The sequence below is a fragment of the Carcharodon carcharias genome, chromosome 32, assembly GCF_017639515.1.
Source record: "Carcharodon carcharias isolate sCarCar2 chromosome 32, sCarCar2.pri, whole genome shotgun sequence".
Lineage (NCBI taxonomy): Eukaryota > Metazoa > Chordata > Chondrichthyes > Lamniformes > Lamnidae > Carcharodon > Carcharodon carcharias.
In genome coordinates, this window is record NC_054498.1 from 10,851,067 (window position 1) to 10,876,602 (window position 25,536).

Consider the following 25,536-nt stretch of genomic DNA (forward strand, 5'->3'; position numbering starts at 1 on the left):
CTGTTCTGGATTCTTCTGTTGCCATTTATAATGGTAACTATCTATAGCAGCTTGTTATGCAGGTTTGGCTCTCAGCCATGTGATCACTTCTGAGGATTGTACCTTGAGCATATGCGGCTGCTGAATGTGCTTTGCTCTGGGATTGGGATTCAGGAATGAAGTTGATTATTTGCTTCCTCAGTGTCTCTGCAAGTAAAGTAACATTGCTGAGGCAGATAGAATGGCATGGGTAGATCAGGAGCAAAATCAGGAGGCACTTTCTCTACACACAAGTTTGTCACTCCCTCCCCTCCAAAGGTTGTGATCGCTAGGGGTTGAATGGAGTTTTCACGACTGAGATCAATAGATTTATGTAGGGTGAGGTTAAAGCCAAGTAGACGAGTTGAGGTGCAGGTCAGCCGTGATCTAACTGAATGGAAATGCAGGCCTAAGGTACTGAATAGATTCCCCTGTTCTTAATGTTACTATGGGATAGATGCGGTAAGGGCAAATAGAGTAGCATTAGTGAAGGAGACAAAAAAAAGCTTTTCTGAGATCTGGCCCCATCTGTCCAATTGAAAGAAAGACTTGTATTTAGATAGGGCTTTTTACCGCAACCTGTGTATGAGTTTATGAATTCATGAATTTATACACCTGTCTCAAAGCACTTTACTAGCCACTGAGGTACTTTTTGAAGTGTAGTCACTGTTGTAATATAGGAAACACAGCAGCACAGCAAGCTTCCACAAACAACAATGTAATAGTGATCATGTAAGCTGTTCATTTGTGATATAAAAACTAAAAATGCTGGAAAATCTCAGTAGGCCTGGCAGCATCTGTGGAGAGAGAAAAAGAGTTCACGTTTTGTGTCCGCATGACTCTTCTTCCAAGCTTCTTTTATCATGTTGATGGAGGGCTGAATGTTGGTCAGGACACTGGAGAGAATTCCCCTGTTCTTCTTCAAAATAGTGCCATGGGATCTTTTGCTTTCAACCCAGCAGACAAATGGGACCTTGGTTCATCTGAAAGACTGCACTTCTGACAGTGCAGCACTCCCTCAGTACTGCACTGGAGAGTTGGTGTAGATTTTTGAACCTGGTGTAAATGTGAACCCAGAACCTTGTGACTCAGAGACATGAGTGCTCCCAACTCTGATTGCACAATGTTCAGCACCAGTCACGACTCCTCAGACACTGAAGCAGTGCATGTCCAAATGCAGCAAGACCTGGACAATATCCAGGCTTGGGCCTCACATATGGCAAGTAACATTCGCGCCACACAAGTATCAGGCAATGATCATCTCCAACAAAAGAGAATCCAACCATCGCCTCCTCACATTCAATGTCATAACCATCACTGAATCCCCCACTATCAACATCCTGGGAGTTACCATTGACCAGAAACTGAACTGGACTAGCCATATAAATACTATGGATACAAGAGCAGATCAGAGACTAGGAATCCTGTGATGAGTAACTCACCTCCTGATCCCCAAAGCCTGTCCACCATCTTCAAGGCACAAGTCAGGCACTTGCCTGGATGAGTGCAGCTCCCACAACACCCAGGAAGCTTGACACCATCCAGGAAAATACAGCCTGATTGATTGGCACCACATCCACAAATATTCACTTCCTCCACCACCAATGCACAGGGGCAGCAGTGTGTACCATCTACAAGGTGCACTGCAGGAATTCACCAAGGCTCTTTCAACAGCAACTTCCAAATGCATGACCACTACCATCTAGAAAGACCTAGGCAGCAGATAGATGGGAACACCACCACCTAGAAATTCCCCTCCAAGTCACTCACCATCCTGACTTGGAAAAATATCACCGTTCCTTCACTGTCACTGGGTCACAATCCCGGAACTCCCTCCCTAACAGCACTGTGGGTGTACCTATACCACATGGACTGCAGCAGTTCAAGAAGGCAACTCACCACCATCTTCTCAAGAGCAATTAGGGCAATAACTGCTGGCCCAGCCAGCAAAGCCCACATCCCATGAATGAATAAACAAAAACTGAGCAATGGCTCATGCCGTGAACTTGTGCGTGCCAACAGTCTCGTGCTGAGTCCCGTCCCATTCCTCTCCGACATCCGCTACATTCACACACTCTAAATGGCCCGGCTGCTTGGTTCTTTTTCCCCTTAGCTTGACCATCAAAGCTGACTACAATAACCTTAATTCCACCCTGTCTGAAACTAATGCAGGGCAGGCTATTGATCAATCCGTGCTGACAGGCATATTAATTGTCAGCGAATAAGTCACTGGAGGCTACTCAACGTGCTTAACAAGTAAATGAGACAATGTCCACATTGAGAGGCTTTGCTGGAATAGCCCCTCCCCAAGGCTAAATTTCTGTCCCTCCGCTTCACTCAGACAATAATACTTTGCAGAGCAAGTGAGGAGGTTTTGCGTTCTTTTTGGAGGGCAGCCTGCTCATACACAGCCAGGCATGTTCAGACTTGTTCCTTATGAGAAAGCCTTTGGTCTACAGGAGTGGGGAGAAACACTGTGTAGTTTGCAATGGGAACTTCATTTACTTCCACTTTAATCTTCTGCATCCAGATTTTGATCAACTCTTGACTTGCATTTTTGTGTCCCCCTCACCCCTTTTTCCCCGTCGCTCTCTTTGTTTCATTTTAAAAATTCTCTCTGGGGGTCACCAGGGGAAGGACAGCTTGTTATGGGAGCTGCAGTCTGTGTGAGAGGCACTCCAAACATACCAAGACCGGGTGAGGAGCCTGGAGGAGGAGCGCGATAAAGCTGGAGAAGACGTGAGGAACTCTCGGGAGGTCGGTCTGCATTTATGCGCTGCCCCATATAGGGGTCTTTGGGGCTCATAGAATGGTACAGCACATAAGGAGGCCATTCAGCCCGTTGTGCCTGTGCAATCCTTATGAAAGAGCTTTCCAGTTAGCCCCTCTCCTCAGCTCTTTTCCCCCATAGCCCTGCTGATATTTCCACTTTCCTTTTCAATATATATCCAATTCCCTGTTGAAAGTTACTATAAAATCTGCTTCCACTACCCTTTTAAGCAATGCATTCCAGACCCTATTAACTTGCTGTGTTTAAAAAAAAAAAAATTGCTTTGCCTCCTTTCTGCTACCTTTGTGAATTATCTTTTAAATCTGTGTCCTCTGGTTATCAACCCTCCTGCCAGTGGAAACGGTTTCTCCAGACTATCAAAACCCCTTCTAATTTTGAATGCCTCTATTAAATTTCCCCTTAACCTTCTCTGCCTTAAGGACAACAATCCCAGCTTCTCCAGTCTCTCCACACAACTGAAGTCCCTTATTGCTGGTATCATTCTGGTAAATCTCCTTTGCACCTTTGCCATGGGCTTGAGATTCATCGTCTTTAACTGTTCTTGAGATCTCTCCGATGGCTGCGAGGTCTTGTGGAATGGCTGGCAGATGCTTTTGTATCTGAGCTGGGTGAGTATAGATGGGAAATGCTGCAGGTTCGGTACCTGATCTGTGTATCTGATTTGTGTTGGGCTTGGGAATGTTGCGTCTCATGGTTTACATGGCCCACCAACATTGCCTAGAAAGTGCACTTTGGGATGGTGAGTGAGGACTGAATTGGGCTTGCTTATGATGTACCCCTCCGACAAGCCCGCTCTGAAGAGTGGCCACGGAGAGCTGCTGGAGGGATACTGAGCCCGAACGCTAACAAGAGTGAGTGCCTCCCGAAGGACAGAATGTCTTGGGAGGGTTAAACCCCAGGGCTGGTGAGGGAAAAAAATGCTCTAGGGAACCCCCCTGCACCAACACCTCAGGTGATCATAGGGACCATGTTGTTCAATTTCAGAAAGCCACAAGGTGAAGGATAGAACTGGAGCCAATCTTTATGCACTTCTAAGCTTTTATTTACAGAGGTACACATTACGAACAGTAATCTCCACACCCAACAACCTTAGTTTCAGTCCGTTGCTACATATAGGAGCGCCAGTGAATCCCCGGTTAATTCCCACCTTCTGAATACAATTAAATACTCAATTGCTATAAATTAACATGCATGTAAGCTATAAAACCAATTATTGTCCATGTAACTGTCCCAATTAATATTCCGAGTTTCCTTCATCCAGGCTCAACATTCAGCACTAGTGAAAACCAGTGAGGCCAATCAAAGACTGACCGATTCCTTGCGAACACAGACAGGCCTGCATGATGAGGTGAATGAGCTACGCCTCAAGTACAGTGAAGCCAGTTTGGTAATTACATTTTGAGAAAGTGTTACTGTAAGAGCTGTCAAAGGTGTCGCAGGCATGGAAAGCAGCTGCTGGCTGGGCCTAGCTGCAAGACTCTTTGACTGTGGGTGTGGGGGGGTCTTTGCACCCAAGACTAATCCCTTTCCCACTGCAAACTGAACATGCTCATGTGTGTTTTCCATTTGGGGGTCGCTGGATGATGACAAGGATTGCCAACTTTGTTCCTCTGCTCTTAGTTCAGGAGAGATGCGGACAATTTTACTCACCTGAGTCCTTGCGCAACTCAGGTCCTCCATGTCCAGACGCAGCAGAACAGCTCATTAGAAAAGAGAGGGCTGAGGGATGGTAGGGGGCTTTCAGATTATGAAAGGGTTTGTTAGAGTGGACGTTTGTTGGAAGGTATGCTCCCATTTTACCTGCATGTTGTTTGCCTGTCCTTGCAGGAAAGGGATGTGCTCTCCTCAAAATCAGTGAGACTGGAAGAGACTGTTACCAACCTGAGGACACAACTAGCAAGTGCAGCAGCAAACAAGGATCGGTTCCTACAGGTATGATCTTTCGTGAACTGATTTTTCCATGGAATTTAATTTAAGTCAGAGGGAAGGGGTCAAACTCTGCCCAAAGGGCCATTTGCCCTTATCTCTGTCCTCCTTGCACTTCGATATCCTGTCTTTGATGACTTGTCGTGTTTTGTAGACTGGGTCCAAAGGTCAGTCCTTGGTGCTGTTGCACCAATTAATAGCTGTGAATGTGAGATTGATAAGAATTTTGCTCGTCCAGGGTATTAAAGGGTGTAAAGCCAAATTTTGGGCAGATGGGGTTAGAATACAGATCAGCCGTTATCTCACTGAATGTCAGGACAGGCTCAAGGAGCTGAATGGTCTCCTGTTCCAGTGCTTCCATCTACCTCACTGGTGGCAAAGTCCTAACTGAGAAGACTGAGCTCCATTGGCATCAGTAACTGGATATGTTTGCAAGCTGATGGGAATGCTGATTTTAAACTTAATATGTGGTCCCCACAAGACACCTTTCGTACACTCTACGAGATTTGTACCCTGCTGTATGGAGGAAACTTGATGAAACATCTCCGGATGGTGAAGAACCTGTGGCATCTATCAATCATTTATATAGCGTGTTATTCTATGGCTTCAAGTGATGAATAATTGGATTATGCTCCACATTCTACATAGTGTGCTTACCCAAAACTTTCTAATTATTGATTGATACAGCTCAGAAGGAGCTGTTCGGCCCATCCTCTTTACTGGTTCTTTGGCGATCCGATTAGTTCTACACTCCCTGTTGTAATATGCCTTTAAGGGATAGCAGCATGCTGTCACTTTAAAGGAAGTGTGTCGTGTGATCCAGCCTCAGTTTTGCTTCGGCCTGGAGCAGAACAGGCACACAGCTCTGATGTTCTCAAGCTTTCTATCCATGCTCACATTTGCCTAGAATTGATTAATGAACCCACAGTATGTTTGCACAATCCCTCATGAACGATTCGTGCCTTTATATCGTTATACACACACGTGACACTCCCCTGTTCTTTCCCTCATAGCTCTGCCATTTTCCTCCCTCCAAATATTTATCCAATTCCCCTTTTTAGAGTTGCTATCCTTCCACCGCCCTTTCAGGCAGTGCATTCCAGATCACAATAACTCGCTGTGTAAATAATTTTCTCCACATCTTCTGTTTAAAAGATAATATCTTTAAATTTGTATCCTCTGGCTGCTGACCCTCCGGCCAGTGGAAACAGGTTTTCCTTATTTACTGTTATCAAAACCCTTCAAGATTTCAACACCAGTTAAGAAGGCAGCTCACCACCACCTTCTCAAGGGCAATTAGGGATGGGAAATAAATGCTGGCCCAGCCAGTGACACTCACACCCACATGAATAAATTTAAAAAAAAACTCCCCTTATCCTTATGGATGTGGTTTAATATCCTACTTGTTTATTTCTGACTCTCATACTTTCAGGATGTGAATGACTATATTCATGGCCATCTGTTCTAAATTTCTACAATTATTAGATATTCTTTGGTGTTGCCTGCAAGAAGTCAAAATGAAGTACATTCCTCTTGGTGCATTAGCAATGCTGTACGTATAGAAATGGGGATGGGGAGAAGTTGGAGCTCCACCTAGTGGTAAGAGTGTGCATGGCTGCATCACAGAATAGTGATGCCCAAATATGGAGTTTACGCCATGTATAGCAATTGCTGAGAAAAGAGATGCGCTGTTGAAGCTTTTTGTCTTGCACTCATGAGGACAGGCACAAGAATAGCAAATTTCAAAGGGAGCAACAATCTATACTACATGAGAAAAGGATGCTGATCAGTTGGCAAGTTGACTCTGATTTGTCAAAACATTGCCATGGAGAACGTACCAGGGAAGTATTGTCACTCATGCTTTTATTTAATTGAAATATAGATTGTTGCTCCCTTTGAAATTTAGTATTTTTGCATCTGTCCTGATGAGTGCAAGATGAAAAGCTTTGACAGTAAGTCTCTTTATTTCAGCAATACTCAAGTTCTGCTTGACCAAGTGAATACATATCAAATGTAACCTATTATGGGGTTGCTTACAGAATATAGTAAAAATTCTGTTATGTTATCGAGGAAATAGAAACTGCTTCCACTGGCAGGAGGGTCAGTAACAAGCAGACAAAGATTTAAGGCAGAAGAACCAGAGGTGAGATGAAGGGAATTTTTTTATGCAGCGTGGAGTGTGCTACCTGAAAGGGTGGTGTAAGGAGATTCAATAGTGATTTTCAAAAGAGACTTGGATAAATATTTGCAAAGGGAAAAAACAATTACAATAGGGGAATGAGTGGGGTAGTGGGGCTAATTAAATAGCTCTTTCAAGGAGCTGGTGCAAGCAAGATAGGCTGAATGGCCTCCTCCTGTGCTGTATGATTCTACGATATTCCCAGAAAACAAAGAACGGGACAGGTGAGATAAAAAGAATGAATGCTCACTTGAAAATCTAAATATCATTTTGTTCACCTGGAGAGTGTAATGCTAAGAAAACATGGATACAATGGTTAAGTGAGTGTTGGTTTCTGACATGTCTGAGTGTTACAGGAGAAGCTGGATTTACACCAGCAGGTTCAACACTTGACTCTGGAGTTGGAGCGAGCTCTGAGAGGGAGGGAAGGCTTTGATGACCAAGTTGCTGATCTCCACATGGAGTTGGCGAGCACCAAATCTCAGGCCAACAGACAGGACCAGGAAAAAGTCTTATTAAAGGAAAATCTAGCAGCCATCAAACAGGTATACGCTTTACCTTTTGTAAAATATTGAATATAACAATGCAAGTTCCTAACGACACTTGTTTTAAAAAAAAACCCCAAAGCACTGGGGTTCAATGCTAGACGGATGGAACTGAACAGCAGGAACATTGTAAACTTGCACCTAACCTTGGGCTAGGCTTCATTTGATGTAATGGGCACAGTTCTGGTCACCATATTATGAAAAGGATGTTGAGGCACAGGATAAGGTGCAGAAAAAATGTTCAAGGGCGATACCAGAACTGAGAGATTATAGATATTAGGAAGGATTGAAAGGGTTGTGGCTCTTTCCTCTAGAAAAGAGAAGACTGAGGGTTGATTTGATAGAAGTCTTCACAATTATAAAACCGTTTGAGATGGCAGGTGTCGAGTGGGAGAGACCAAATGAAGTGTTACAAATATAAGATGGTCACTTATAACTGTAATGAGGCATTCAAGAGAAGCATTTTTACTTAGAGGGCAGTTAGAAAGTGGCATTTACTATCATAAGCAGTGGTTGGGATGAATGGGATAGATGCAGTTAAGGGGAAGCTGGATGAACACACAAAAGAAAAAGGAATATGAGTATGTGTTGGGAGTGTTAGATGAAGTAGGGGCAGGAACATGTGGAACATATATGTCAGCATGAACCAGTTGGGCTGAATGGCCTGTTTCTGTGCTGTAAATTCTGTGGGAATCTGTAATTCTGTCCCCATAGCTGACATCCAGTGGAGTTCCTGAGGATCGCTGCCCACCATTTCACCGAGCTGTTTCTTTCCGTCAGGTGAATGAAAAGCTCACCTCTGAGCTCAGCGAGTCCCGGCGGAGGCTAGAGCTGTGCCAGGACCAGCTCCACCAGCTGCAGGCCGAGAAGGTGATCTTCAGCAACCAGATTGAAGCTTTGGAAATGGAACGCGGTCAGTTGGTCAGCGAGAAAGAGATCTTGCTGACCGCTGTGCAGACGGGTGGCAAAACGCAGGAGGATGAGCTACTCACTCTGAGGCAAAACTGCAAGGAACTCAGGTAAGGCTGCTCAGTGCTCAGGAAACACAGTGAGAACAATGGAATCATTCACTTTTCCCATTAGATTACATAAAGAATTAGTCTGTCTTGCAAGCACATACAATAATTTACACATATGCACGTACACACACACACACACACACACCCCCCCCCCCCGAGGCTAATGCCCAGGGAGCGTTGTTTCAAATCCTATCACAGCTGGTGGAATTTAAATTCAATTCATATAATCTGGGATTGAATGCTAGTCTTAGTGTTGGTGGCCATGAACCTATCATCGATTGTCGTAAAACCCCATCTCGTTCATTAATGTCTTCTAGGGAAGGAAATTATAGTCATGGAGGCCTACAGCACAAAAAAAGGCCCTTTGGCCCATCAAGTCTATGCCAGTCAAACATTCTAATCCCATTTTCCAGCACTAGGCCTATAGCCTTGTAGGCCATGGAATGGCAAGTGCACATCCAAATACTTCTTAAATGTTATGAGGGTTTCTGACTCTACCACCCTTTCTGGCAGTGAGCTCCAGATTCCCACCACCCTATTCCTCACATCCCCTCTAAACCTCCTGCCCCTTATCTTAAATCTATGCCCCCTGGTTATTGATCCCTCCACCAAGTGGAAAAGTTCCTTCCTGTCTACGCCATCTATGTCCCTAATAATTTTATACACCTCAATCATGTTCCCCCTCAATCTCCTCTGCTCCAGGGAAAATAACCCCAGCCTATTCAATCTCTCCTCATAACTAAAACTAATAAAGATATTATTAATTAATTACTTATCTAATTAAAGCTAACAGGGCAGGTGACACAATGCTTGAATAATGTCAAAATGTCCAATCTAATACCAGATAAGCAGCTAACATCTCTATTTACAGAGTCAAGCTTGTGCTGGAAGCATCTGAGATGAGCTGAATACGATTGAATTTATCACCACAACCCCACATTCCCACCATCATTCTACAAGAATTATACTCCTCGGATGAGAGGTTCTGACTGTCAGAGATGCTTTGGTCAGACTACAACTGTTCACTGGGCTGATTCTGAGGAAAGGTGGAGCTGGTTGGGCCTATACTCATTGGAGTTTAGATAAATGACAGGTGGTCCTATTGAAACATATAGGATTCTGGAGGGACTTGACAGTGTAAATGCTGAAAAGATGTTCCTTCTTGTGGAGGAATCTAGACCTGGGGGTCACAGGTTAAAGACAACGGGTCTCCCATTTAAGATGGAGATGAGGAGGAATTTCTTCTCTCAGAGGGTCATTAGGGTTTGGAATTTTCCTCCCCCAGCAAGCAGTGGAGGCTGGGTCATTGAATATATTCAAGGCTGAGTTAGACAGATTTTTGATCTACGAGGAAGTCGAGGGTTATGGAAGACAGTCAGGAAAGTGGAATTCAGACTTCAGTCAGGTCAGCCATGATCCTATTGAATGGCGGAGCAGGCTCGATGGGCTGAATGGCCTTACTCCTCCTATTTATTATGATCTCATGATCTTTAAATTCTGTGCCAAGTAGTTTGGTCACATAGAAGGGAGGCATTCAGACCCTGGAGGCGATTTGGGGAAGAACAACATGACTCACCCCTAAAGTGCTCAGTGAGTTAGCATCCTGAGCAAGGATGGTAGAAACATGGGGGTTTTCAGCCTTGAAAGGAGGAGTCTGAAGGATGGCTTTATAAGAGATGTGTAAGGTAGTAAACGCGATGGAAACAGCATGTCTGGAACACACAAATTCAAACTAAATCCTAATAAAGGGTCAAACTAATGAGAAGCGCATTAAGAGCTAATATCGGATTGATGCAGATTGAGTGACTAGCACATGGCATGAACCAGCATGTAGGATAGTAGAAGCAGAAACCTTGAAATGAGGGAAAGAATACAGTTGAATGTTGTGATTGGGGATGATTGGATCTTTTCTAGAATAATGAGCTGGGGCAGGCTGAACAGTTCTCCTCATCTGCATCCTTGTGTCTTCATGCATCACCGAAGAGACTTGAACCTTAATCTTTGTGTTATTTTGAACTTCAGTTTATTCCCTGCACTGTTTTAAGTTATTGATTAGTATAGCTTTGTGCATCTGTGCATGTGTCCGTTCATCCATGTCCTGTGTTGGCATTTGGATGAAGTTCCTCTTTTAATGAATAAAAATGCTAACCAAATCGAATTCTCAGAAATAACGTGTTTCAGATTCACATGTCCTGTAATTAAGGGTGTCCTTCTGACCGACTTACCTCCCTCCACCACCCCCCACCCACTTCCTCCCCAGGAGGGATGTATTCACCTTGGGGAGGGTGCAGTCCCGATTCACTGGAATGGTGTTGAGCCTCAACAGGTTAAATTCTGAAGAGAAGTTGCATACAATTGGCTTGTGTTCTCTTGCCTGGAAAAGTTTTGAAAAGTGACCTGATCAAGGCGTGTAAGATGTATTAAACAATTCAATAAGGTAGGTACAAAGAAATTATTTTGGGGGAAGCCGGAACAAGGGCACAGGACCCTAAAATTGGAAATGAGCTATTCAGGAATGAAACCATAAGGCAACTTTTCAGACTGAGGGGAGGGAAATTTGGAACTCTGGAATGTTCAGACAATTGAAAACTTAAAGACTGAGATGACCATTATTTTTGTTGGCTAAGGGTGCCAAGGGATATGGAGTTAAGGTACAGATCATCCATGATCTAACAGGAGAGTGTTAGCTTAAAGATGACCCCACTTTGCTCAGAGTTTTGACTGTTAAAATATTGCCCAGAGGTGTCTTGAGAGAACCTTTTTTAAAAGTGAACTGATTACCAACTGATTATTAAACCGTTGAACTGAGGCCCCTTTTGCTTGCTCAGGTGGATTCAAAAGATCCCATAGCACTATTTTGAAGAAGAGCAGTTGAGTTAACCCCCGGAACCCTGGCCCAATATTTATTTCTTGATTAACATCATGACAAAAAGCTGATTATCTGGGCATTTATCACATTGCTGCTTGTGGGATCTTGCTGTGCACAAAACGGCTGCCACGTTTCCTACATTACAGCAGAGGCTACAAAAGCACTTCATTGGCTGTAAATTGCTTTGAGAAATTCAGTGGATGTGCATGCAAAGCGCGATTATAAATGGAAGTCTTTTCCTTCGTCTCTGTTAATGGTTGTTAACCGGCCTCTCTCCATAATTGTGAATGTTCGTCGACATTGAACCTCTCCGATTTACGCTGTCCTCCTCAGGGTCTCCGAAGCTGAATTGAAAGAGCACAGGGGACGCCTGGAGGCTGAGCTGCGGCGGAAGGCTGAGGAGCTTGCTGCAGTCACTCTGGAGCAGCATCAAACAGCTCAGCATTGGAAGGAAAAATGGCAGGAGGTTGCCTTGGCTCTTAAAGCCAAGGAGAAGGAGCTCCAGTTGGCGATTACGAAGCAACAAGGAAATAATGAGAAGGTATGGTGCTTTTTACAGGGAGAATAGCAGCTGACTTATGTCCAAGGGCACAGTTTATCTTAGTAACCTTGGTGTTAAAACAATGCCAAATGGAGGTGCAGAGGCATGCACACAAAGCAACAAACACCATAACTCTCTGATGTGCTGTGTAAGATTCTGGCTTCATTAACATGTCAAAGCGCTGCAGTTACCTGAACCTCAGTAATATATCCTGTTTTATGTATTTTATCGCCATCCCTGTTTCGGTAGGTTGTTGACAATTATGTAGGATTTTGATAAGTTAAATTGTGTAAAACTATTTCTGGTCATCGATGACAATGGGGGGGGTAGATGGTGGGGTAATGGTAATGTCATTGGACTAGTAATCCAGAGTCCCAGGCTAATGCTGTGGGGAAACGGGTTCAAAGTCCACCACAGCAGCTGATGAAATTTGAATTCAATGAATAAATCTGGAATATAAAACTACTCTCAGTAATGGTGACCGTGAAACTATCATTGATTGTCGTTAAAACCCATCTGGTTCACTAATGCCCTTTAGGAAAGGAAATCTGCTGTCCTTACCTGGTCTGGCCTACATGGTGTCTCCAGACCTCACAGCTGTGTGGTTGAATCTTTACTGCCCTCTGAAATGGCCCAGCAAGTCACTCAGTTCAAGGGCAATTAGGGATGGGCAACAAAAGTTCACCTTGCCAGCGACTCCAACATCCCATGAAAGAATAAGGGAAAAGGGGTGTCTTGAGGTCATCAACAAAAGAACAGGGGAGTGGCATAGGGAAATATTTTTTATGCAGGTTCACTAGAACGTGGAATTCCCCACCAAAAAAATGTTAAAAAGGGACAAATACCTGAAGAAACATTATGTGAGAAAGGACAGGGGGTGGGACTATGTTTTATTTTTTCAGAGAGCCAAGATGGGCTGAATGGCCTCTTACTGTGCTGAAAATGGCGTGATTCTAGGGAAGGGGCTTTGAGGTGGAGTTGCACTTTGGAGACCCATGACCTCCACCTATTGCTCCTTTCTCTTTATTTAACTTGGTGCTGCTGCTCCTGGGCTCGCTAGGGTGAAATGTGAAGGACAGCTGTGGACCAGATGGGTCTCTGATCCTGTCGGAAGGCCTGATTGTTAGGTTGGGGGGCGGGTTGGTGGGGGGGTGGGTGTGGTGGTGGTGTTAAACGGATGCTTTACTTCAATGCAGAAGCACTTTGGCTTTTTACAGGCACTGTGGAATTTTATGGCTGAAACTTAACCTCATCAAGAGGTTGCTTTATTAAAAAACTGAATTTGCAAGGGGATGCAGACATCAGAAGCGAGCAGGCATTTATTGCCTGACTCCTCGTTGTGCCGTGTAAAACTATTTCTGGTCATTAATGACAATGGGCAGGGAGACGGTGGCATTTTAAAAATTTTGTTTGTGGGATGTGGGTGTCGCTGGCTGGGCCAGCGTTTATTGCCCATCCCTAATTGCCCTTGTTCAGGGGGCATTTAAGAGCCAACCGCGTTGCGGTGGGCCCGGAGTCACACGTAGGCCCGGCCAGGTAAGGAGGGCAGATTTGGTTCCCTAGAGGACATCAGTGAGCCAGACGGGTACTTTTGACAGTCGGCAATGGTTTTGTGGTCACCATCTGACTTTTATAGAATTCAAATGTCACCATCTGCCGAGGTGGGATTGAAACCCGGGTCCCCAGAGCATTACCCTGGGTCTCTGGAATGCTGGTCCAGTGACAATGCCACGAGGCTACTGCCTCTGGCAGAATGGTAATGTCATTGGGCTAGTCATCCAGAGATCCAGGCTAATGCTCTGGGGGCCATGGCAGCTGGTGGAATTTGAATTCAACTAAGAAATCTGGAAGCAAAAGCTAATCTCAGTGATGGTGACCATGAAACTATCATTGATTGTTGTAAAAACCCATCTGGCTCACAGCTGAGTTACTTGCTTGGCCACTTCAAAGGGGCGTTAAGAGCTAACCATATTGGTGTATCACACACAGGTCAGTACTGGGTAAGGTGGGTATAGTATAAAAGGTTAATGTTAACTATGTAAGTATGTAGTCTACATCATCAGTGAACAGGGCATGGAGGGAGAGAGTTCTATGTAGAGCCTCATGCAGAGTCCACCTCATAAATAGTTAGCATAATGTTCAATAAAAGATAGAGTTTGCTAACAGTATCGCCTCCAGCATTGTCTGTAAATCCAGATTCATAATTACCACTGATACAACCAAAAGCAACAATAACAGAGTTGGCAGGCTTCCTTCCCCAAAGGCCACCAGTTCGGGCTTTTACATCGATCCGACTGCTTCACGGTCATGCTTACTGCTCCCGACTTTTTATTGCCGAGTAACAAATTCCCAAAGTGGGATCTGTGACTTGCATCGTCTAGATTTACTAGCCTTGGGATTACGTCAGTGACTGACCAATACCGTACCCCAACATTTATGCAAAGCAGGACTTGTTTTACATCGATGTCCGTTTTGAGATGGAGCCTTTACCCCTTTTCAGGTTGACACGTCGGCAGATTGTGAGAGTTTTGCAGCTGACCTGGAAGAGCTGTCTGAGCTGAGGGCTACGTTAGCCAGGTACGGTTGTGTCTGTCATGAGCAGGCTTTCAAACATCACTTCTGCCTTGGCCACTGATTTTGCATAGCCTTGCTAAGTGTGACCAGGCTAACCTGTAGAAGTTTTTAATTAAACCACAGTTAACATGTCCAGGGCATGGCACTTTCATGTGATAGTTTTGGTCATTTGAAGTCACATACAGCACAGTCTATTCTTCACCCCAACCCCCGCCCTCGCCCTTGCCCTATGCTTGTTCTGCACACGAGCGTTCTCCTACCCTACATCCTTTAACCCTCTCAGTATATCCTTCTATCCCTTTTTCCTTCATGGGTGGAATTTTACGGCTGCATTGCAGTGGGGTTGGGGCCATAAAATGTGACAAGCCGTTCAAAAATCCATTGACTGCAGCAGCGGGACCATAAAATCCCGCCGGAGTAAAATTCCACCCCACGTTTTTATCAATCTTCCCCGTAAGGCCATCTCTGCTACTTGCCTCGATCGCTCTATATTGTAGCATTCCACATTCTCACCACTCCCTGGGTGAAGAAAATCCTTCCAAATTCCCTGTTGGGTTTATAAGTGACTGTCCAACATTTATGGCCCTTGCTTTTGCACTCCCCACCACGATCAGAAACATTTTCTCTATATCTACCCCATCAAACCCTATTCTTAATTTTAAGAGCCTTCACCATTTCTTGAGCCCCTGTTCCCTAGAGAACAGGATCGCCGTCTGCCCAGCCTTTTCTGATGAGCTGTATCAATTGGTTAAAGTCACATGATTTTATAACTTGGCAAAAGGATTGGGAATGAAGATCCTGTAAACTGAGGCCGAGGTTCAGTGGAGTGATGGCCATACTGTAAAGCAGCTGGAGGTTTGAAGGGAAACATCTGTTTTTTTTTATACAGGGGACCATTTTTGACAAAAATACCCAATTAAGAGATTACCGGGAAGTGGACGTCTCTTGCAATTTCATGTTTGCCAGCGAATGCGCACCTGCAATTGTACAAATTGATTTTGTTGCTTGGGACGTTTGATCACTTTGACTAATATCCATTTTCTCTGTTTGTGTCTCGTTGCATCTCTTTCAAACTCCCACCACGTCCTTTGAGCAATTGGCACCGTGGGGTGAGAGGGTGCAGGGGGTGGGCGGGGGGGGTGTTGGCAGTGGCACGGCACCAGTCTACAATTGAATATTTGCATTTACCTAGTGCCTCATCACAATATTTCATAGATCTCCTCACAATGAAGACTTTTTTTCTGTTGAATGAGGTGACTGGTGTGAAAGTCAGCAGAGGACATTGTGTGCCAGCAATGGTCCATAATCAGGAGTGAGCAATGTATGGAATGGTTGCAGGGTGGCACAGTTTGGGTGCGGGGAAGGCGAGGAACTAAGTGGAGTCTGAGAATATAAGTATATAAATCGCTGGAAGGGACAGAGAGAATTCAAATACTGGACTGGGTTTCATTTCTAGTGGAATAGAATACAAAGGTTGGGGAGGTGGTGTTAAATTTGTAAGGGACCTTGGGTGATGCTACACTTACTGGGTGCAGGTTTCCTAACTATAAAAAGGGCGAAATTACAGGAAATGTTTACAAGGATGTCACCAGAATAGATAGGATGTGACCATGAAGAAAGATTAAGCAGGCCTTTTACTCTGGATAGCAGCAAGTTTATTTGTAAAATACTTTGAACGTGATTAGGTGTGTTATAAAGATAAGCTTGACACTGAGCAACATAAAGCAGATGAACAAAAGCTTGTTCAAAAAGATAGGTTTTAAGGGGCAGCTTAAAGGAAGAAAGGGACGTTGAGAGGCAGAGAGGTTTATGGAGAGAATTCCAGAGCTTAAGGCCCAGGCCAGTGGTGGTCAAGGGAAGTGTGGGAGGCACCAATCTGCTTGCTCATGCTGTGCAGCAATTGGCGGCTGTGTCCCAGCACATACCAGAGCCCCGCTGACCGGGGAGCACTTGGGAAGTCCTCAGGGTGTGGTGAGTTGATAAGTCAGTCAGCTTGGTCTTTGATAGGTGGCGCATGGGCACAACTCTGGCTGTGGATTGGTCACCTCCCTTTCCTGATTTTAGGATGACGGCGGAGAGGGCGCAACTGAAAAAGCAGCAAGCGGAGAGCGAGCGGATCATTCACCTCCTCCAGCTCCAGAGAGACATCACCAGCGACTCTGTAAGTGTCCCGCTCACTGCCTGCAGCCTGGTTGAGCAAATGTTCTGTTTGGACTGCTCACTGATTGGTCACCTCTTTCCCTTTCTCCAGGCACTGCAAGGCTCTCCAAAGTTCTCCAATAAGCTGGAGAATCTCCACGCGGAACTCCAGCGGAGCCAGTAAGTCCCTGAAGTCCATGATGGGCGATTAGCGCTCTATCCCTTCGCCGCACACTCTGAATTAAAGGAGGTGAGGGTGTGGGGGTGGGGACAGTGAAAGGGGTTTGCAGGGAACAGCAGTGGAAAAGTGAAGATGCTTACAATTCCTCTTGTTTTTACACAGGGACAGAATACATGAACTTGAAGACGAAAAGATTGAGATGGAAACGGAACTGAAGAAATTCAAGGTATTTCCAGTAAGGACTTGTAATAACACAAGCAGATTTGGAATAAGTATCGTTATAGATGTGACCTAGTGATAGCTCAGCATTATAATGGTGAGAGTGCCTGTGTGTGCCCTTGGGTGTGGGTATGTATGTCCATGCCCATGTACGCAGGGGCACCTCTGCCCACAATGTGTTTCCATGATTGTGGCTTAATACTTTGATTCCCCAACTTCTTTCTCAGTGTACAGAAGCAGAATACTGCAGATGATGGAGACCCGAAATAAAAACAAAAACTGTTGGAAATACTTAGCTGGTCAGGCAGCATCTGTGGACAGAGAAACAGAGTAAATGTTTCGGGTCATGATGACCTTTCATCAGGACCGTTCAGATGAAAGGTCATTGACCTTAAGCGTTAACTCTGTTTTTCTCTCCACCGATGCTGCCTGACCTGCTGAGTATTTCCAAATATTTTTGTCTCTATTTCTTTCTCAGCGTGTAGGCTTTTAGCAGCTCCTCCAGGTGGGCATATGTGAGCCAGGGCACTGGGTTATTGGGTAGTAGGGGAGCAGCATATCTCTCTGGTGTTCAAATGGGGGCCCATTCCAACAGTAGTTGCCGGCTAGCCATAGTGTGGGCAGAGAGGCTGACTCTCATCCCCCCCCACCCCAACTTCCACTTTTTCCTTTCAGAAGCATCCAGCTGCAATCCAAACCAAAGACCTACAAAAACTGAGCACTGTCCCTGCCAGTCCCTGGCACATTTGGTCCCGCACCACACCAGGCTCTGTGCAGGTCGATGTGCAAAGAAACGGGTGCAAAAAAGTCACCACACCCTTGGCTGCACCGTTATTATTAAGAACCTGCTAAATTTTCCCATTAAGCTCACTGAAAAAAGTTAAAGCTGGTAATTAATTGCGTAAGTACCCATTGATAATTGTTAATTCAATGCTAATCCATTCCTTCAGCCCAGAAAGGGAACAATTTAAGCTGTTCCATCTTATTTTTGTGGCTAGTAAATTGTAGTTAGAAATGAAAAAGAATAAGTCTTCACCTCTTTCCTTCTCTCTGTCAAGGCAGATGATGTGTTCCAGGCAGACCAAATCCATAAGGGAAACTTGGTCACGCTATCACAACAGTTTTGCAATTTGTATTTATTACGAGAAGATGCGTGCACTGAATTCAGAAGTAGAGTCCACCAAGACCTTTAGAGATTTTAAAAACTATATTAAAATATTTATTAACAAAATATAAAAGATTTCAAGCACCATACATAAGATTACAATTGCTTACTTCTATAACAAATCCTACAATTCCTAATTAACCTGACCCCCAGTTATACCCCCTTTAAGGCAACAGTCCAGAATAGATTTTAGATTTAAAACAGAACCAGTAGGTTAACACAGTACCCACATGACAGTGGAATTCCAAATGGTTTTTTCCCAACTTCAGTTTCATTGTATAGCAGACTCATGCACACATGACTGGAGGCTTCATTCAGGCTATTTCACTCACTTTTGTTAGATGTTATATGGCCTCCTTCCCACACAGCCTTTCATTCTCCTTGTTTCTCTCTTTTTAATACGTACATTTTATTTTTCCATATGCCTTCGAAACTGTATCTTTGTCATAATATAAAAAATTTCATGTTGCCAATATTGTCAGTAACCTTTGGGGAAAATTAACATGCTCCTTAGCCCTGCTTATCTGGCTAGTTGTAAACAGACTTAAGATCCCTTTGAAATCCAAAAATCCCTTCATTTATCTAAAAATGCAAATTCCCTTCATGCCTTACATGCTAAGCTAGCATCCATATTTACTCAGCATGCTAAGCACCTAGCTTCTTCTGATGATTTAAAACTAACAGTCTACTTGACCCCAAGTGCAATTAAATCACAGAGACAGACCCAACTATACTTACCCCCATAAACCTACTTCACAATAAGCCAGAAAAATATTATGAAAATGATGAGGCTTTCATCACATTCACTCAATCGATTCTTTCCTTCTCTCTTTTTCTCTCCCTGTTCCCTAATTCGTCCTCTTTCTCTGTTATTCCTCTGTTGCCTGCTCAAGCCTTGTTAGTTGAGGCGACAGGCTGTGTTAAATGGATCCCCAGTCGGATGGTGAAGTACTAAACTAGACACAAACCTTTTGCTTTATTCTTGGTTTATTTTCAGGATGCAGTGTTACATCCGTCTACCTCCTCCCAACTCACTCAGTGTCCCAGCAGTTTCTCTCTATACTTTTTTTCGAGCAGCAATTTACAAATAAACAAAATTAACCAATTAACCACCCCTTAAAGGGGCACCATAACTAAAACAAAAACATCAAAGAGATCTTGAATTAAGATGTCATTAAGGGGAATGATGATGCATTCCAGCTCCTGCAGCACCCACTGGTTGGGAGGGCCTGGCCTGGAGCATGTCGGTGGATCAAGTTTGTTGCCTCTCCAAGGATACCCTGGGCATCAATATACCCACAAAAGAGAGGCAGACAGTCGGGTTGAATGATCCCCTCAACCGCCGACTGCCTGGATCTGGTAATGGCCCCCTTGGCCAGGCCCAAGAACAGGCTAACTCCCCCGAACTTCCCCACCCACCCCCCCCCCCCCCTTTATTAGATCACCTTCGTAGAAAGGTAGCTAGTTTCTGACGTTGCAGCTTTACTGCACATCTTATGTTGTTGCAGTGATTTGCACACATTCCACTGAAGCAAGTCACAGTGGATAGCTGCATTAAAACTATGCTGAACCTGTTCCAATCCTTTAAGAGGTACTTTCACACTGTCAATGATTATGCATCCGCAACTTTGATGGAATATCGAACCACAAAGTGAGGGATTAAAAAAAATGCAGCTGCCAAGGCAGCCTGCGCAAACAAATTTAGGAAAAGAATATCTTGTTTAACAACAAGAAAGGGGTGGTCATCTCTATATGTGATTACACTGCTGTTTGCATTCAAGTTGATGTCGCAGTTTTGGTACTAAAGTGGCAGTACAATCTGGGACAAAAACAAAAATACCTGGAAAAACTCAGCAGGTCTGGCAGCATCTGCGGAGATGAACACAGTTAACGTTTCGAGTCCGAATGACCCTTCAACAGAACTAAGTAAAAATAGAAAAGAGGTGAAATATAAGCTGGTTTAGGGGTGGGGGGGAGTAGAGCTGGATAGAGGGCCAGTGATAGGTGGAGATAACCAAAAGATGTCACAGACAAAAGGACAAAGAGGTGTTGAAGGTGGTGATATTACCTAAGGAATGTGCTAATTAAGGGTAGAAAGCAGGACAAGCAAGGGACAGATAGCCCTAGTGGGGGTGGCGTGGGGTGAAGGAATCAAAATAGGCTAAAAGGTAGAGATACATTTAAATGGAAATACATTTAAAAATAATGGAAATAGGTGGGAAAAGAAAACTCTATATAAATTATTGGAAAAAACAAAATTAAAATGTTGTTTTGGGGGACTAATGATGCTCTCCAGCTCCTGTGATACCCACTGGTCATGGTGAGTCCCTCTTTATATATGCCCTTTTTAATAAAACAAGTGAACCATAAAATAAATGAATAAAAAGGGTGACAACCCCTTACAGGGACACTGTAAGTAAAACAAAACCTTAAAATGAAACGTAACAAATAAAACTAAAATGGTATGCCTGGGGCTGATGATGCAATGTAGCCCCCGCAGAGTCCCTCCTTATGTGTACTCAAGGTACTTAATCAATCATAACCCTCAACCTCTTTATCCTTAACCGTAACAATACAATTAACATAACATTAACAGGCTGTGGGTTCTGTTGTTCCCCAAGGGCCCAGATACTCTGTCCCCCTCGCTGTGCTGTTATTATCTCACACTTCTAACAAGTTAGGGCTCAAAACTGTATTCGAGCTGAAGGCTGAGGGGAAAAATCCCTGTTCCAGCAAGTTATTAAGGGGCACAGATAGGGTGGATAGAGAGAAGCTATTTCCACTGGGTTAGGGAGTTTAGGACTAAGGGGCATAGCTTAAAGGATGGAGCCGGATCCAAAATTAGGAAACACTTCTCCACGCAAAATTTGGGAGAAATTTGGAACTCCCATCAATACCAATTAATCAACCCCACACTTAAAAATCCCAAAAGAAAACTTCTACTCTGAGATGTGATTCTGTGATTGGGCAGCACTTGCTGAACAGTCCTGAGTGTGCTAATAGCTACACCAACAGCCAATTTAAGATAATCAGTCAAATTTGTAATGTGGCTCTTTTACACTTGCTAGAAGCAGCATACATTCATACGCAGGGGCCCATTCTCTGCAAACAAAAGTAATATGTTCAAACCTTGTACTATTTTTGAATTACCCGGGAGCTTGGGGAGCCTGTAGTTCCCTGCTGCTTTCTAAATGGTGATGCCTCAGCCAATCAGAGTTGACTTGGCAACCAGTTGGCACCGTTTTCTCCTGTAGTATAAATCATCGTGATTGTTTGAAATTTGGCATTCTTGCATTTGTCTTGATGAACCCAAGAAGAGAAGCTTCGTCAACATGTGTCGCTTTTCAGCAAGATTCAAATCGATCAATTGTTAATTCTAAAAATGGGATTGATAGATTTTTGTTAACCAAAGGTATTGAGGGCTATGGGGTAAAGGTGGCGTTGGACCACAGATCGGCTTCGTTGAACTGAATGGCAGCACAGGTTTGAGGGTCGACCCCTTCGCCTATTTGGCTCGATGGATGTATATAACTTGAAATGTCTCTGTTTCCAGTTGGAGAGTATACCTCTAGCCCGCGTGGAGCTGCACGCCTGCAAGCAGGAGCTGGAGCTCGAGAAGATTCGGAGTCAGAAGCTGCAGCAGCAACTTTGCGATCTGAAACGTGCCACCCAGCTCCTGGTGGAGCAGAACCAGCCAAGTCAAGTACGTACCCGCTCTGCGCCTGAGAAACCAGGGGAAGTGCCAACCGAGCAATTATTACAAAGCAAATGTATTTTCCATAAGGTATATTTTCATCAGAGGTCAAACTTAAAAACAAAAGACTTGCATTTATAGCACTTTTCATGATGTAGAAGGGAGATGGTGGTAATGTGACTGGACTAGTAATCCAAGAGACCCAGACTAATGCCCTGGGGACGTGGGTTCAAATCCCACCACGGCAGCTGGTGGAATTTAAATTCAATTAATAAAATCTTGAATTGAAAGCTAGTCTCCGTTTCGTGGTCACCATCACTATCATTGATTGTCGTAAGAACCCATCTGGTTCACTGATGTCCTTTTTTGGGAAGGAATTCTGCCTTCCTTACCTGGTCTGGCCTACATGTAACTCCAGCCCCACAGCAATGGGGTTGACTCTAACCCTGCTTTCTGAAATGGCCCAGCAAGCCATTTAATTCAAGGGCAATTAGGGACGGGCAACGAATGCTGGCCTTGCTAACGATGCCCGTGTACCATGAAAAAAATGGAGAAAGAAAGATCACCAGACATCCTGAAGCTCTTTACAGCCAATGGAGTACTTTTTTTGAAATACAAACAGAAACTGCTGGAAAAACTCAGCAGGTCTGGCAGCATCTGCGGAGAGAGAAACAGATTTAACGTTTGGAGCCTGTATGACTTCTTCAGGGCTGAAGAGAGGTAGAAATGTGATAGGTTTTATGCTGTTGAAGGGGTGGGGGGTGTGTGGGTGGAGCAGGTAGAGCCAAATAGAAGGACACGGGCAGGTGGGAGCTCAGGAAGGATTTGACAAAGATGTCACGGGCACAAGTCAAAGAGAGTGTTAATGGTAGTGTTAAAGAATAAAGAAGATGCTAGTAATGGCATAAAGGTAAGATAGCGGAATGTGTTAATAGCAGAACGAGGATCAGCGCTGTGAAAGCAAAACATAAGAACAAATTACAGGTGGCCCTGTGGAGGGAGAGGGTTGGTTTTTTAAAAATAAATCAAAATGGGGAACAAAGTTAATGGTCTGAAGTTGTTGAACTCAATGTTAAGTCCGGAAGGCTGTAAAGTACCTAATCGGAAGATGAGGTGCTGTTCCTCCAGTTTGCGTTGAGCTTCACTGGAACAATGCAGCAAGCCAAGGATGGACATGTGGGCATGAGAGCAGGTTGGTGTGTTGAAAAGGCAAGCGACAGGGAGGTCTGGGTCATGCTTGCGGACAGACCGAAGGTGTTCCGCAAAGCGGTCACCCAGTCTGCATTTCTATACCTGCTCCATATCCCCTTCTTCAACAGTATAAAATCCATCATGTTTCTTACTCTCTTCAGCTCTGAAGATGAGTCATGCAGACTAGAAACGTTAACTCTGTTTCTCTCTCCACAGATGCTGCCAGACCTATTGAGGTTTTCAAGAATTTTATGCTTTTATTTCAGATTTCCAATTTTTATTGAAGTACTTTTTGATGCGTGGTCACTCTCGCAATGTAGGAAATTTGACAGCCTATTTGTGCACAGCAAGCTCTCACAAAACACCAATGTAATGGTGACCAGGTAATCTGTCTTTTGGGATGTTGATTGAGGGATAAATATTGCTCATTTAAAGTCGAAACTGTGCAAACACAGGATTAGTACAAAACCAAAAATTGCTGGAAAAACTCAGCAGGTCTGACAGCATCTGTGGAGAGGAAGACAGAGTTAACGTTTCGAGTCTGTATGACTCCTCTTCAGAACTATAGAGAAATAGAAATATGGTGAAATATAAGTTGGTTAAGGGGGGTTGGAGAGGTGGAGCTGGTTAGAGGGCCAGTGATAGATGGAGGCAAAGGAGAGATTGCCAAAGATGTCATAGACAAAAGGACAAAGGGGTGTTGATGGTGGTGATATTATCTAAGGAATGTGCTAATGGTGACATTAAGGGTAGAAAGCAGGACGAGCAAGGTACAGATAGCCCTAGTGGGGTGGGGGTGGGGGGAAGGGATCGAAATAGGCTAAAAGGTGGTGATAAAACAAAATGGAAATAAATTGTAAAAATACTGGTAGAAATAGGTGGGAAAAGAAAAATATATTTATAAAAAATATATAATAATTATTAGAAAAAAGGGGATCAAAAAGGGGTGAGTTTGGAGGAGAGAGTTCATGATTTGAAGTTGTTGAACTCAATATTCAGTCCAGAAGGCTGTAAAGTGCCTAGTTGGAAGATGAGGTGCTGTTCCTCCAGTTTGCGTTGAGCTTCACTGGAAAAATGCAGCAGGCCAAGGACAGACATGTGGGCATGAGAGCAGGGTGGAGTGTTGAAATGGCAAGTGACAGTGAGGTCTGGGTAATGCTTGTGGACAGACCGAAGGTGTTCTGCAAAGCGGTCACCCAGTCTGCGTTTGGTCTTTCCAATGTTGAGGAAACCGCATTGGGAGCAGCGAATGCAGTAGACCAAATTGAGGGAAGTGCAAGTGAAATGCTGCTTCACTTGAAATGAGTGTTTGGGCCCTTGGATGGTGAGGAGAGGGGAAGTAAAGGGGCAGGTGTTGCACCTTCTGCGGTTGCATAGGAAGGTGCCGTGGGAGGGGGTTGAGATGTAGGGGGTGATGGAGGAGTGGACCAGGGTGTCCCGGAGGGAACGATCCCCACGGAATGCCAACAGGGGTGGTGAAGGGAAGATATGTTTGGTAGTGGCATCATGCTGGAGTTGGTGGAAATGGCGGAGGATGATCCTTTGAATGCGGAGGCTGGTGGGGTGATAAGTGAGGACAAGGGGGACCCTATCATGTTTCTGGGAGGGAGAGGAAGGTGTGAGGGCAGAGGATGGAACCGCCGGCCGGTTGCAAGTCTTTGAATAATGTGTGTGGGATCTTTTATGTCAACCTGAGAGGGCAGATGTGGCTCACGGTGCGAAAAATGGTACCTCTAACGGCACCAAATGCAAGATTTTGTGCTCCAGCCTCTGGAGTGGGATTTGAACCAATAACCTTCAGACTCGGAGAAGTCACAACAGACGCAGCTCACCGGCTGGAACAACACCCCCACCACTCCAGAGGGTGTTAGGTGCGGTGGTTTAAAGTGTTTCTCAGATAAATTGGATAGCGCAGTGACATTATTTGTGATATTGGGGGGAGGCATTGGCGTGGTGGTGTTGTCACTGGACCAGTAAAATCCAGAGACCCAGGGTAAGGCTCTAGGGACCCGGGTTCGAATTCCACCCACGGCAGATGGTGGAATTTAGATTCAGTAGAAATCTGGTTGACTGTGAAACCAACGCTGATTGTTGTAAAAACCCACCTGTCCTTTAGGGAAGGAAATCTGCCATCCTTACTTGGCATGGTCCACATGTGACTCCAGGCCCACAGCCGCTCTCAGTTAGGGATGGGCAGTAAATGCAGGCCGAGCCAGCGACGCCCGGCGCACATCCCGTGAACAAGTTTTTTAAAAAAAAAAATAAATTTGGCCGTGGGGCAATTGGTCGTTTTGGGTCACTTCCTAGTGCCCGGGGCCATCGTTCGAGCCTTGGGTCAAAATCGCTCAAACGGATCACCCGATCGTAATCGCGTTGCTGCTTGTGGGATCTTGCTGTGCACAAACTGGCGGCTGCCCTGCCCGCATGACAGCGGTGGCTGCGCCTGACGAGGTACCTCGTCGGCTGCAAGCGCCCCCGAGGCCTG

At 44.6% G+C, this 25,536-nt stretch overlaps 2 protein-coding genes across 2 annotated transcripts in view; both read left to right on the plus strand.

The window, feature by feature from the left end:
- LOC121271965 (sodium channel and clathrin linker 1) overlaps positions 1 to 9,423 on the plus strand; it is a 37,559-nt gene extending 28,136 nt beyond the window's left edge. Inside the window, exons 6-9 of the mRNA XM_041178225.1 lie at positions 4,637 to 4,741; positions 7,271 to 7,459; positions 8,240 to 8,478; positions 9,350 to 9,423. Of these exons, the coding sequence (XP_041034159.1) occupies positions 4,637 to 4,741; positions 7,271 to 7,459; positions 8,240 to 8,478; positions 9,350 to 9,386 (570 nt within the window). The 3' untranslated portion in view covers positions 9,387 to 9,423. The remainder of the gene's footprint in view (positions 1 to 4,636; positions 4,742 to 7,270; positions 7,460 to 8,239; positions 8,479 to 9,349) is intronic.
- A 679-nt stretch (positions 9,424 to 10,102) lies between these two features.
- The window catches only part of LOC121271966 (flagellar attachment zone protein 1-like), a 77,133-nt gene continuing 61,699 nt past the window's right edge, over positions 10,103 to 25,536 (plus strand). The window contains exons 1-7 of the mRNA XM_041178226.1: positions 10,103 to 10,158; positions 11,681 to 11,888; positions 14,389 to 14,465; positions 16,527 to 16,623; positions 16,714 to 16,781; positions 16,945 to 17,008; positions 21,720 to 21,869. Of these exons, the coding sequence (XP_041034160.1) occupies positions 10,103 to 10,158; positions 11,681 to 11,888; positions 14,389 to 14,465; positions 16,527 to 16,623; positions 16,714 to 16,781; positions 16,945 to 17,008; positions 21,720 to 21,869 (720 nt within the window). The remainder of the gene's footprint in view (positions 10,159 to 11,680; positions 11,889 to 14,388; positions 14,466 to 16,526; positions 16,624 to 16,713; positions 16,782 to 16,944; positions 17,009 to 21,719; positions 21,870 to 25,536) is intronic.